This window comes from Vipera ursinii, assembly GCF_947247035.1.
Source record: "Vipera ursinii genome assembly, chromosome: 3".
Lineage (NCBI taxonomy): Eukaryota > Metazoa > Chordata > Lepidosauria > Squamata > Viperidae > Vipera > Vipera ursinii.
The window spans coordinates 207,025,967-207,041,092 of record NC_139516.1 but is presented as its reverse complement, the minus strand read 5'-3'; the positions used below and the strand labels follow the sequence as shown (position 1 = coordinate 207,041,092).

Genomic DNA, 15,126 nt, shown 5'->3' with positions numbered 1-15,126 from the left:
GTCTTACACAACTAGATATATTTTGTGTCTTGTCTAATCAGTGTAAACATCCAGCGATAAGAAGATTTGGTTCCTGTTTTTGCAGGATACTCACCAGCCATAGAAGGAGGACACCGGCCATAAACTCAATCAACTCTGAGGAAAAGAAAAAATATTTTTTATTTCAACTGGACTGGTCTCCTCATCTGAGAATTTTTATCATGAACCTCTGCTCCTAAAGCTTTGATCTTCATGGTAAAGATAGGAAAATGAGTTCAAACCAGAAAATTTCAATTGAAATGGATGAGATTATCAAGGTATCAACATGGAAGATTTTGATATGAAATACAAATACAGAAATATACAACTACAGTATTAGAAATTGTCCATTATTATTATATTTCCATATCTCTGGGTCAAAATAAACCTTCCAACATTATTTCATGAAAATGATGGATCAAGCTCTTCAAACTTGTTGAGTGGAAGATTATTGTGTCACAGTATTGAGGACTGAAGTGACCAAGGATGGCAGGAACTGCAGAGAAAATGTGATAAAGTCTTATTTAAATGAAGTTCAGACAGTTCATGAATGGAGGGAAAGTCTGCTCACCCCATTGTTTACCACCTACTAAATATGTAATAAATTACATTCTCCAATTAACACCTTTGGCAGGCTCCCTAACAGTGTTTCTAGCCTGCCAAATAGTTGAGCAATTTGACCTTGGTTCCCACAGGAAAGTTATTGTTTGACTGAACTAGAAGAATGGATCTTCCCTCCCTCGCCATAGCTGTGGCAAGCAAAAAAAAAATGAAGAAAGATGGTTGTAACCAAAAGTTGTTTTGTAGGTTTGATACCAGGAAGTTAGAATGAAAAGTATATTTTTTAAAAAAAATATCCATGACACAGGGCCCTTATCTAAAAAAACTATTGATGAATTTCTCATCTCAAAGTCCTATCTCTCATCTCCACAGTATAAAATAATGCAAAGTCCTGTTTATCATTTATGCAGTTCTTAAATTCATGTAGGATATCTGATGTGTATGGATTTGCAGGGCACAAGAAGCTAAAAATTCTTCCACCAATGACTTATACCTGACCCATCATAAGACCCTCTCTTGACACACCCATACCTGACATTGATATCCCTTAAACTCCGCTGAAGATGTTACCTAGCTTGGTAACAAAATGTTTGGAAACCAACCCACAAGCTCAGAGAACGAATTTTCACCTTCATTCTTTTTTTTCTATTCCATGGACTAATGCTTTAAACTGCCTGTCTTCTTTTAGTTTTTATTTTCTCCAACAATTCCACCTGTCACTGTAGAAGTTGCATGTGGATTTCTTCCAATCTGTAGAAAGGAAAAAAAAAAACGCCACACTGAATCTCTTCACGCAAAGGCTCAGCTTAGAAGGAGCCAGACACCTTTCATGGATCAGTTGCAGCACTTTCTACCAACAACATCCATGAATCTGAATGAAGCACTGAAAGTCAGTAGTGGGATTCAAATACCTGGACAACTGGTTCTCTGCAGGGACACCACTTCCAGAAGTCCATTCTGAGCCAGGGAGGCCTCCCAGGCCCAGAGCGGTCCACCGGAAGTGAGTCTACGCCACTTCCGGAAGTCTGTTTTGAACCATGGAGGCCTACCAGGCCCAGAATGGTCCACCAGAAGTGGCATGGAGGCACTTCCAGGGGGCCATTCTGGGTCTGGGAGGCCTCTCCAGCTCAGAATGGACTTCCCAAAGTGGCGTCCATGCACTTCTGGTGGGCTGTTCTGGGCCTGGGAGACCTCCCCAGCTCAGAACGGACTTCCGGAAGTGGCATCCATGCACTTCTGGCAGTCCCTCTGAGCCTTGTGAAAACCGGATAAGGCATCAGCCTGTTTGCCGAAGTCAACAAAAAAATTAGCTACCGGTTCTATCAAACTAGTGTGAACTGGCTGAATCCCACCACTGGCTGAAGTGATTGGCTATACCAAATCTGCAGAGAAAATGTAATACTTATTTAGATGAAGGAAAGTCCACTCACCCATCACGAGTGACAATGTTCAAAGCATTGCCTGTAGAATCTGATAGGCATTGAAGCAGAGACCGAACAGAAAACTTCAGAGGTGTTTTTATAAAAGGAACAGGGTTCAAGTGCCAGCATAGCAGGTGAGAATCAGTCAAAATGTGGAACACTTTCTCTTCCGGCATGAAAAAAAAAAGTCTAAAAATGCACAGAGAGTCTGTGCTTTGCCTAATCAGGATGTAGCAGTAGGTGACACTAAGACGTGGTTATTGACTCCTTAAGAAAATCATGATTAATCAGATAATCAAGTTAAAGACAATGAAGAGATAGAGACTTGCCAAGAACCCAGGAAGTTAGCATGGAAAGCGTTGTTTAAAAAAAAAGAAAAGAAAAGAAAAAACCCATCCATGTAACAGGTCCCCTTATCTACAAAACCTGCTAATATAACCTCCACAACATAACGTATTGCAAAGTCCTGTTTGTCCTGGTTTTAATAGTTCAACAGTTCTTAAATTCCTGCAGTATAACATTTTGAGTGGTGGGTATAGTTTCTCTGGGGCACATGAAGCTAAAAATTCTTCCTGATATCCTGTGCAATGGTGTTTTAAGCTGTCTGTTTAATAATAATAATAATAATAATAATAATAATAATAATAATAATAATAATAATAATAACAACAACAACAACAACAACAATAACAATAATAATAATAATAATAATAATAATAATAATAATAATAATAATAATAATAATAATAACAACAACAACAACAATTAGACATGACCAAGTTGCTAAACTAATCCACTGGGCATTGTGTAAAAAATATGACTTGCCTGTGTCCAAAAAGTCATGGGAACATAGGGTGGAAAAAGTTGTCGAGAATGAGAGGGTGAAGATCTTGTGGGACTTCTGAATACAGACAGATCGCCATTTGGAACACAACAGTCGTAGAGAAGCGAAGCATACAGTTGATTGATATCGCTGTACCAGGAGATGCCAGAGTCAAAGAAAATGAACTGGAAGAAATTACGAAATACTGTGACCTGGCCATGAAAACTGCACAATTATGGATGAAACGTGTAACAGTGATACCCATTGTCATCGGGGAACTGGGAACTATGTCCAACAACTTTGCAAATACATCAAGAAATTGCAGCTTCCTGCAATAACTCCAGCAAAGCTACAAAAAACTGCGCTACTCAGAACATCTTACATTTTAAGGAGAGACCTGGTTGATACCTAGGATGCTGGCAGCAACCCGTGTCAACCATTAGTGCCAGTCAATTTGAGTGTTCAGTCGACTGAGTTTCCTGTTTTATGAATAAGTTTAACAACAACAACAACAACAACAACAACAACAACAACAACAACAACAATAATAATAATAATAATAATAATAATAATAATAATAATAATAATAATAAAGTTGGAAGGGATCTTGGAGGTCTTCTAGTCCAACCCCCTGCTCAGGCAGGAAACCCTATACCACTTCAGACCAATGGCTGTCCAGTCTCCTCTTAAAAACTTCCAGTGTTGGAGCATTCACAGCTTCTGGAGGCAGGTTGTTCCACTGGTTAATTGTTCTAACTGTCAGGAAATTCCTCCTTAGTTCTAGGTTGCTTTTCTTGTAGGTTTATATTTTTTTTTTCTCCAGCTCTCCCACGTATTACTATCTGATTGGATTATATGGATTTCTTCCAATCTATTGAAAGGAAACATTCCAGTACATTGAATCTCTTCGTGCAAAGGCTCAACTAACAGGAAACCAAACATCTGTTAACAAACGACTGCAGCACCTTCTACCAACAACACCCATGAATCTGAATGAAACACAGTTGAATCAAAGTTGAATCAGAAAATGTTTTGCACAAATCTACAGATGAAGATTAGCCACTTAATACAGTATATACAGAGTCACTTAATGCTAGGGCAAGAAAATGAAAAGTCAAATCGGGAAGAGTTCATTTTGAAGGCATGCTGTGGGAATGCCATGTCTTCTTTTAAAGAATAGAATAGAATGGAATGGCATGGAATGGAATAGAGTAGAGTAGAGTAGAATAGAGTAGAGCAGAGCAGAGCAGAGCAGAGCAGAGCAGAGCAGAGCAGAGCAGAGCAGAACAGAACAGAACAGAACAGAACAGAACAGAACAGAACAGAATAGAATAGAATAGAATAGAATAGAATAGAATAGAATAGAATAGAACAGAATAGAATAGAACTTTGAATTGTCAGTAAACAAATGGTTATAAGTCAAGGACTACCTGTATACACACACATAGACGCAAGAATACCACTATCAGATTTCAGGAGCTTCACCTTCCCTGAAGACTCTTTGAAAAATGACCTTGACACTCTCTCTAGAGTGAGTTCTTTTCTTTCTCCCAACCAGAAAATAGATCACTGGGTTAATGCTGCTGTTTAGAGAAGCACTCGGACTTAAGTAGAGATCCAGTTCATAACCATCAAATACATTTCTCACCTTAAGAAAATGAGTAATGAACACAAAGATATATAATGGAAGATTAAGAATAAGGAAACAGAGAAGAGTAATTAGGATCATCACTAAAAGTCTTCCACGTTTGATCTGTTTGGATTTAAGGCATAGTTTGATGAATAGGATCACAGCAGAGGTTGTGATCAGAGGAAGGCAAAGCACAGCAGTCACAACCAAATGGAGATTCCAAAATAAATATTGCATAATGTAATCAATTCCAAACAGGAGGGAGGAGAAGATCCAGAGGAAGACACAGACAGCAGGGGACAAATGTTTTGGCCGGGAACAGCGATGCCAGATTGGGAAGAGGACAGCCACACACCGGTCAATGCTGATGGCTGTCAGAAGAAGTAGACCATTGATATAAGTAATGTTGGTGAGAGAAAAGAAGATTTGCTGGAGAATTCTTGACTGTACAACATGTATAAAAATGTCAATGCAACATACAGACATAAGTATGAGAAATCCAAAGTCGGCAATAGCTAAATTAAGAATCAATACTGTGAAAGGGCTTCTCTTAATTTGGAAGCCAAGTAGCCAGATAACAGTTCCATTTAATGGGACTCCAATACAGCAGATGGTCAATATGATAGAGAAAGTGATTCTTTCAGTGTAGTCGAATATAATTTGGTCTTCCTGGAAAATTCTTGTAGTATTATTCTCCGAATAATTTGCTGTAGCATCCATGTTTGCCAGGCTGAAATTCATCAAAGGATGCTTTTGCGATGCTTCAATAATCCCTTCCTTTAGACTTGAAATTTCTGTTTAGAAAAAAAAAAAAGAAAGAAAGAAAAAGAGCAGATTGGATTAAATAATTCATCAATAATTGTCATATATTCATATCTAAACACTTTTGTCTACAGGCTGAGCCAACCTTTTGACTTCTGCTAATGATAATAGCGTGGGGACGCGGTGGCTCAGTGGGTTAGGATGCTGAGCTTGTCGATCAGAAGGTCGGCAGTTTGGCGGGTCAAATCCCGAGTGCCGCGTAACACAGTGAGCGCCTGTTACTCGTCCCAGCTTCTGCCAACCTAGCAGTTCGAAAGCACGTAAAAATGCAAGTAGAAAAATAGGGACCACTACGGTGGGAAGGTAACAGCGTTCCGTGCGCCTTTGGCATCTAGTCATGCCGGCCACATGACCACGGAGTCGTCCTCGAACAAGCGCTGGCTCTTCGGCTTTGAAACGGAGATGAGCACCGGCCCCTAGAGTCGGAAACGACTAGCACGCATGTGCGGGGAAACCTTTACCTTTACCTTAATGATAATAGCAATAGGTGCCTTGGGCGCGATTCCAAAATAACTGGAACACCACTTTAATGACTTTGACACTGACAAATTCCCAGTCTGTCAATTTCAAAAGGCATCTTGACTCAGAACAGCTGATATCCTGCAACAATACCTTTAGCACCATCAAACATCAACATCCGCTATCCCAGGTCCTTGGACAGGACTCAATAAATGGATTTTGGCTTTCTGTGACAAAATGTAATAATAGCATACCAGGAAGACTTACTGAATAGTGGAGAGACCAAACTGGCCCCTACAATGGTGGCCTCCAGGGGGAGGGCGTTCTCTGTGGGCGTGTCAGACCTGTGGAACCGCCTTCCGGTTGAGCTCCGGATGGCCCCCGACCTGCGCTCCTTCCGGCGCGATTTAAAAACTTATCTATTTGAGCAATCTGGCCTGGTCTGATGGGTTTGGGGTTGGATTTAAATAAGTTCTTAACACATTTTTAGTATTGTATTCTTGGGCATAATTATTTAATTCTTTTAAATCTCTTTTTTAACTTTTGTATTTACATTTTGATATTTATTGCCCTGTACACCGCCCTGAGTCCTTCGGGAGAAGGGCGGTATAAAAATTTAATAAATAAATAAATAAATAAATAAATAAATAAATAAATAAATAAATAAATAAATAAATAAATAACAAATGAAGAACAGAAAAGAGGCAGGGCAACAAAAGCGCTAAGTGGTCAGTACATAAAACAACAACAACAACAACAAAAATAGCAGGCAAAGCAGATAATAACAAGACCTGGCAATGGCTAAGAGCAGGGAGTTTGAGTGATAGAAGGACTAATTCTGGCTAGGTGTAATCAAACCTTAAGAATAAATGCTCGCAAAGCCAAACTTGAGAAGACAACAAGAGATAGCAAGTGCCACCGCCTTTGCCAAGGAGGCTGAAGGAACAGTGGATCAATGTTTGAAGATAGCACAGACCGGTTGCAATGGATGGACGCCATCAACGCTGACACCAACCAGAGCATAGTAAAACCCAAAGAAGTAGTGCACGATCAGAAGATGTGGAGAGACTCGGCCCATAGAGTCACCAAGACTCGGACACTAGTGAAAGGATAACATCATCCTCCATATTAGCCAGAAAGGCACTAATTCTGAGGGAACACCAGCTGCCGGCATCAAGTTCCCTTCGTCCTGTGCGCTCCCACAGGGAGGGTCTTCTCAGGGTGCCACCGGTAAGAGATTGCCGGTGGGTGACACCCAGGGATAGGGCCTTCTCAGTGGGGGCGCCTGCCCTTTGGAACCAGCTGCCAGTGGAGCTGAGGACTGCCCCCGACCTCCGTTCATTCTGCCGGGGCCTGAAGACCTGGCTCTTCGAGCTCTCTGGCCCAGGCTGAGGATTAATTTATTTTAATTGGGGTTTTATTTATACAGGGATAAATTTAATCTTTTTTAAACTTGGTTTTTAACTTTTGTATTTTTGGTTTTTAATTACCCTGTAAACCGCCCTGAGTCCTCCGGGAAAGGGTGGTATAGAAATGTAATAAAATAAATAAAAATAAAATAAATAAATTCTGGCTGCGCAAGATCAAGCCATAAAAACAAATGTCTGCAAATCCAGAATTGAGAAGTCAGCAACAGACGGCAAGTGCCGCCTCTGCAAAAAAGCTGAAGGAACAATGGGTCACCAGGTTAGCTGCTGCAAAAAGGTTGCACCAGCCGGTTACAAAATGCAAAGGCCCGCAAATAGAAATTGAACGACTGTGGCAAAAGAAAGCAAAGGTAACATCAATAGCAATAGACCCTTTGGGTTCAGTCCCCACACAACTGGAACTTAAACCCCATTGGCACTGACAAATTCCCCATCAGTCAGTTGCTACAGGCAGCTTTACTCAGAACAGCTTAACGCCATCAAACATCAACATCCGTCTATCCCGGGTCCTTGAGAAGGGCTTGATAAATGGACCAAAATGCAAAATCAAGCCTAAACATCTGGCTGACTGCATGAGGAAACAATGAGAAAGGGTGTTTCTGTAAGTAGTTGTCACCTGGGTCAACAAGAGCCAAGCTGCGTGCTGGAATTCCTAGACATGTGTTGTCAAGGGAGCTACAGGATTCTACATGGTTGGCTGAGCAACGAGGGCTGGCAGCTGCAGAACTTCTGGAAGAATAGTTGTTTACCTATCACAAATATAGAAAGACTGAAAACAAAGAGAAAAAATAAGGTTGAGTGAGCTCAAGGGATAAATTTTGGAGAAACTCTCATTACTATCTCAGGATCCTTAAAAATTGGAGTTTAGGATAATTTAATTTGCATTTTGATGGCCAGCATTAGTTGAGTTTTAGATAACTCTCAACCTAAAAATATCAGCCAAAAATTGGTATGAAAAATCAGGTGCAGAAATTACTAGTTTAGGAGACAAATATTTTTGCATTTGCATATGCCTAAATTAGATTAGTTCTTCCAAATGTCTTACTTATTCTTACCTATTCATCCAAATCTCCAAAGCTGGTGAGAAGAAAATCGGTATCTCATTTTATTGATGGCTGGAGGGTCCAATGATGGCCAAGGCAGAAGAAGCTGGAGAGAAAATGTGATCTGTTTTAAGTCCTGTTAAAGCTAATCGTACTTTAGCAGATGAAGAACTGTAGGCTCCACCCACACTACAGTTTTCTAATTATATCTAAAATTTGACATTTCAAGGAGAAACTGTGTTGTTTTGATAACTCATAGTATTTAATGTTGGAGTAGCAAGTAATGAGAAGCAGAACTTTGCAGATTTTTCATATCTGTTCTGGGACTGGAAAGCAGATCTTGAGAAAATGTGATGTATGAAAATGTGATGTATGAACGTAAGCGATAGGCAGATCTGATTCTTGTCTTTGCAAAATAATATCAAAGCATAAATGTAGAAAGAAAAGGGAAATCATTTTTTTAAAAAATTTCAGTTGGACTAGTTCCCTCATCTGAGAAGTTTTATGATGAACATCTGCTCGCAAACCTCATCCCACAAGACCCTTAAAACCAATAGCAAGTGGAAATCAACTGAACAAAAGAAGAGACTACTTAAAAACAACTCTTTAATTTATCAATATATCTCATGGTCAAAAGGAACCACGGTATTTATCAATAACGTAAATTTGGTCAGTTTCTCTCTGAGATTCAGAGTAAAAGATGCAACATATTTGGACTATCCTGTAGCAGAGTGGGAATACTGTTGCTTCCAGATATTGCAAAACAGCCTTAGGTACGATTGAGAGAGGCAATTCCATGACTGATGCCCTTATTTGTTTGCAGTTTTTTTCCCCCCATGAGACTACAGAAATGGAGCTCATCCTTGGCCTATGACAATTCTTTCAGGAACCATTTAAAGTTATGAGAGTGTTACTACAACCCATCTTTGGGGTTCTGACTATGCCAGCATCCCTGTGGTTTACACGATTGCTATCTTAGTGCTGGCAACCTGCTTTGACATATGCTCTGAGTCCAATTTTCCATGTTTCCTACTGGTTTGCCCAGAAAGTCAGTGGGGAAGCTGGCAGGAAATTCACAGGTTGCTGGGTTAAGTCTCTCCCACCCATACACCCTCCCCCAGCCCATCTGCACTTGTGCCAGCCCAGTTACTCAGACACCCCTGCACACCTTCCTTGACCCTCCTTCACATAGTTCATACAAAGTCCCAACTCCCTCACACCCCTTGCTTCTTTACCTGGTAGCAGCCACTTACCTAGCTGCAGCCCTGGTCTTCTGTCAGCTTCCCCACTGACTTTCTGGGCAAACTGGAGGGAAAGGTTGAAAATGAGGATCCTGTTATAAATCCAAGTATTAATGTTCCCACACCTAATAACTGTCTGATTCTGTTACTGGCAAACTTTGCAGGGAAAACTCTTGCTTCTCCTATCTTTCTCCAGTCTCCAAGATGAACTCAGATAACATTATTTTTGAGACAAACAGAACTTGGTAATATTTTATTTCTATAACAAGAAATACATTTTTCTACTCATCAGAGGTATCCAGCATTAAGGAAAAGCTAAAATTGTACATTTTCACAGGGTTTGAACTGGTTGCTGTACACTATTATCGGATTTTATCAGGAGCTTCTCTAAAGACTCTTTGAAAAATAACCTTGATGTTTTCCCTGGATTGAGCTCTCTTCCTTCTCCCAACCAGAAAACAGATCACTGGGTTAATGCTGCTGTTTAGAGAAGCACTCGGACACAAGTAGAAATCCAGTTCATAAACATCCCAAAAAAATTCTCATCTTAAGAAAATGAGTAATGGACACGTAGATATACAATGGAAGGTTAAGAATAAGGAAACATAGAAGAGTAATTAGGATCATCACTAACAGTCTTCCACGTTTGATCTGTTTGGATTTAACACCACAATTACTAAATCTATTCCATATATTAGACTTTTATTTCTCACGATTATCAACTGTGAGTCCTTATCTGTTCACCAATCTCATAATTCCTAATCCAATAAAAAACCAATAAAAATCCACTCCCCTCCCAAAAAAAACCCATAGCATGCAACTGTCAGGAGAAACTTCCTGACAGTTAGAACAATTAACCAGTGGAACAACCTGCCTCCAGAAGTGGTGAATGCTCCAACACTGGAAGTTTTTAAGAAGAGACTGGACAGCCATTTGTATGAAATGGTATAGGGTTTCCTGCCTAAGCAGGGGGTTGGACTAGATGACCTCCAAGGTCTCTTCCAACTTCTTCTTGTTCTTGTTCTTGTTCTTGTTCTTCTTGTTCTTGTTCTTCTTGTTCTTGTTCTTCTTGTTCTTCTTGTTCTTCTTGTTCTTGTTCTTGTTCTTGTTCTTCTTCTTCTTCTTCTTCTTCTTCTTCTTCTTCTTATTATTATTATTATTATTATTATTATTATTATTATTAATAATAATAATAATAATAATAATAATAATAATAATAATAATAATAATAATTTCCCCAGACCTTGTCTATAGTTGGTTTTCCTTCAACCAAAAACCTCAATACTTGTTTGCTTGTTTTTTTAAAAAAAAACAAATGCATTAAAAACAAAAATACAAACAAACAAACAAGCAAACAAAAAAAGAATTATGTACACAATTAATATCTGCCCACGTGCTTGTTGTGTGTTTTTAAGTGTATGTGATGTCATACGTAGTTTGGAAATTCAAACCTTGCAAGATGTCATGACAAGTGCCTCAATCTGAATGGCAATGATGTAGACAATTAATGTAATGTTGTCGTTTCCTAATGGGTATAATAAAACTTCTGTATCTGCGAGTTTCTGTCATGGATAACCAGATGGAGGTTTATTTCTGAATTGCCTTCGTATGTTTAAATAAAACCTCAGCATACACATATATGCAGATTGAGGCACAGATATTTGAAGAAAAATGTGGCTTTTTTGTGGTCTTACAAAAAGCCAAAGAGAAAGAGAAATAAGTAGTAAATAATAACTGATGTTGGAGACCAGAGAGACCCTGTTGCAAACCATAAATATTGTGCAGTATAAACAACTACTTAAATTCAAACTTGCTAAGTATATTCATAATAATAATAATAATAATAATAATAATAATAATAATAATAATAATAATAATAATAATAACAACAACAACAACAAGTTGGAAGGGACCTTGGAGGTCATCTAGTCCAACCCCCTGCTAAGGCAGGAAACCCTATAACATTTCAGACAAATGGCTGTCCAGTCTCTTCTTAAAAACTTCCAGTGTTGGAGCATTCACCACTTCTGGAGGCAGGTTGTTCCACTGGTTAATTGTTCTTCTAGGTTGCTTCTCTCCTTGACTAGTTTCCATCCGTTGCTTCTTGTCCTGCTTTCAGGTGTTTTGGAGAATAGCTTGGCTCCCTCTTGTTTGTGGCGGCCCCTGAGATATTAGAACTCTGCTATCATGTCACCCCTCACCCTTCTCTCTTCTCTCTCTTGTGCCATTTACAAAGTTTTGAGATTCCCATGTTGGATTCTGCAACCCCACAAATAGGAAGTGTGTACAAAATTCCCAGGGCTGAGTAGGGATCACCTATTTCATACACAATCCTGAAGAGAGAACTTTGGTCACCAAAATAAAGTAGCAGGGTAGTTGAAAAATAAGGTTGAATGAAGGGACAAAAGGAGAAAATTTTGAGCAACTCTCATCTTTACACCAGGACTGTTAAAATTAGACTTTGGGGTAATTTAATTGCTTGAAAAATATTTGTATTGATTTGTTTTGGCCAACATTACAGGAAAAAAATCATCAAGGTTTAGGTAACTATAAATATAAAAATATCACAAAAAGATGTTATAGGATATGAAAAATCAGGCAGTAGCGTAGCGTAGGTTGTCAGCACCCGGGGCAAGGCAAGTGACGTCACGGCACCGCCGAAAAGACGCGCCCAGCAGTGGCGTATACTTTCCAAGAAGAGTCGCGCGCATGCGGGATGCTTCCGGGTCCGTCTCGAGGGCGGCTGGGCGGGGCTCCGACCTGCAAGAGCCGCTGCATTCAAGCTTGCACGTGAGCACCGCTAAATAAAGCCACGCATGCGCACAAAGCTAGGCCGTCTGTCCGGCGGGTCTGTCTTCGCTTGGCCAAGCTTGCCGGGGCGCCTGTGGGGTGCTTGCGGTTGGCCTGAGCCTAGGCGGAGAGTTGGGCACTTCTATTTATTTTATTCAGTTTATGTGGCCGCCCATCTCACCTGCTGGACTCGTTTCGCTTTGCAAGAAAGAGCAGCTCGAGAGCAGAGCCAAGCCGACTCTGTGCAGCCCTTGGGGCTCCCTGAGCAGCTCAGTGCGAGCGCGCCCCCTCCAGATGTTGCGCCTGGTGCGGCCGGCCCCCCCTGCACCTCCCACGCTACGCCACTGAAATCAGGTGCCAAAAGTGCTAGCTTAGTAGACAAATATTTTTGCATTTTCTTATGCCTAAATTAGATTAGTTCTCCCAAACATATCTCACATTATCAATGGCTAGAGGGACCAATGATGGCAAAGCAGAAGAAACTGCAGAGAAAATGTGATGTGTTTTAAGTCCAGTTTAAGTTAATTGTAGAAGAGTAGGCTCCACCTATACTACAGTTTGCTAATTATGTCCAATATCTGACATATCAAGCAGAAACTCTCACATGTGTTGTTTGATAACTCATAGTATTTAATGTGGAGTAGCAATGATAAGCAGAACGTTACAGATTTTCCTTATCTGTTCTGGGACAGAAACCAGATCATGCGAAAAGTCTCATGGACCTAGCGATTGTGTGAACATCAAGTGATAAGAAGATCTGATTCTTATCTTTGCACAATAATCATCAACTGTGACTGTAGAACGAGACTTCCTTGAACCTACTGTAGATAACTGGAAAGAAAAGGGAAATTATTATTATTTTATATTTCAATTGGACTGCTCACCTCATCCGAGAGGTTTTATGATGAACATTTGCTCGCAAACCTCACATCTTCATGCTAAACATGATACAACTTTCTTTCTTTATAGTCTTCCTACACTGTGGTTCACACAGACCAAAGTACTTATTTAAAGTTCGGGATTTATTGCAACACAAAAGGGAAACCTGCCTGTTTGAGATGAAAATAATTCTTGATTCCTGAACATCTCATGAATCCTTACCTGGCCTGGTCAGTCTCTTTTCAAAAAAATTCTATTTTTCCCCAAGGAACTCCGTGCTGATTCTCTGCACAGCAGGCCTCAAGGGGTAGCCTTCCTCTGGTTTTCCTTTTTTTTTTTGCAATGTAAATCATGTTTTTATTCTTATTAATAATGTAATTGACCCATCACTCTTTCATGCATCTGATGCCCTATTCCCATCAATGCACTTCCCACACAATGCAGGGAAGTCACTAATAGTCCACAATTAATCTGTGTAATGAATTGCCTCCAGAAGCTGTGGGTACTCTATCATTGGAGGTTTTTAAGAAACACCTTGTGAACTCTAAAGTTTCCTCCTTCCGTTATGCGTTCAAGATGGATGGTGAATAATATGTACGTGTTACTTATATGTAAGGGTGTAGGTCTATGCATATGTTGTATATAGTATGTTTAAAATGTGTGTTATGTACTGTATGTGTACACTTTGAGAGGAAGCAACTAAATTTCATTTTTAATATGTGCCATTGTGCACACAGGAAAAAAAATGACAATAAAGGTTATCTAATCTAATCTAATCTAGTCAATTGGGCCACCATTTGTCTGAAAAGTTATAGGGTTTCCTGTATGAGCAGGGGGTTGGACTAGAACAGAGGTAGGCAACCTTGGCTCTTTTATGACTGTTGGACTTCAACTCCCAGAATTCCTGAGCCAGTATGGCTCAGCTTGGAAACCTCTCCCTTTCCCCTCAGCAGGGCTGGCTGAGGAATCCTGGGAGTTGAAGTCCATGAGTCACAAAGCGGCCTAGGCCTAGGCCAGGGGTAGACAACCCTGGCTCTTTCATCGCTTGTGGACTTCAACTCCCAGAATTCCTGAGCCAGCATGGCTCAGCTTGGAAACCTCTCCCTTTCCCCTCAGCAGGGCTGGCTCAAGAATTCTGGGAGTTGAAGTCCACGAGTCATAAAAGAGCCAAGGTTGCCTACTCCTGGACTAGAAGATCTCTAAGGTCCCTTCTGACTCTGTTATGACAATAAAGGTTATCTAATCTAATCTAATCTAGTCAATTGGGCCACCATTTGTCTGAAAAGTTATAGGGTTTCCTGTATGAGCAGGGGGTTGGACTAGAAGATCTCCAAGGTCCTTTCTGACTCCATTATTCTGTTCTTCATCAGAAGGTACAACATCACTCAGGTGAAAGGAACAATTATAATTTAGCAGTTCACAAACTTTGTGTGTTGAGTATCTCATCCCATTCTGCCAAATTATTTCTGTAATAGTCCATGGTAGAGACAAAAGTGTATCTTCTGTGTTACTTTCTTTCTCCATTCTGTAGCTACTATGTATAATGTCATAATCATTGGTTATGCTTTGAAGGTGGAAGAGACAGAGGCCCCTTCCTCTGGGACCATCGTTCATGATTATCACACAACGTGGTTTCCAATAGCTCTGGAAAATTTTATCCCCTTTGACAGTTAGATATGATAGCTGCATTCCAATATCTCAGGGGCTGCCCCAAAGAAGAGGGAGTCAAGCTATTCTCCAAAACTACCTGAAGGCAGGACAAGAAGCAACGGATGGAAACTAGTCAAGGAGAGAAGCAACCTAGAACTAAGGAGAAACTTCCTGACAGTGAGAACAATTGACCAGTGGAACTACCTGCCTCCAGAAGAGGTGAATGCTCCAACACTGGAGGTTTTTAAGAAGAGACTGGCCAGCCATTGGTCTGAAATGCTATAGGGTTTCCTGCCTGAGCAGGGGGTTAGACTAGATGACCTCCAAGGTCCCTTCCATTATCATCATCATCATCATCATCA

The 15,126-nt window shown here is 40.3% G+C and overlaps 2 protein-coding genes across 2 annotated transcripts in view; both read right to left on the bottom strand.

Annotated features, from left to right (window-relative positions):
* Window positions 1–15,126, bottom strand: part of LOC310638764 (proto-oncogene Mas-like) — a 481,088-nt gene that overhangs the window by 254,280 nt on the left and 211,682 nt on the right. The gene's annotated exons all lie outside the window — the stretch shown is intronic.
* Window positions 4,289–5,173, bottom strand: LOC310637690 (mas-related G-protein coupled receptor member H-like; the record flags this gene model as incomplete). Its single annotated transcript, XM_083358191.1, has 1 exon — window positions 4,289–5,173. One exon carries the CDS (start codon window positions 5,171–5,173, stop codon window positions 4,289–4,291), a length of 885 nt encoding a protein of 294 aa, XP_083214317.1.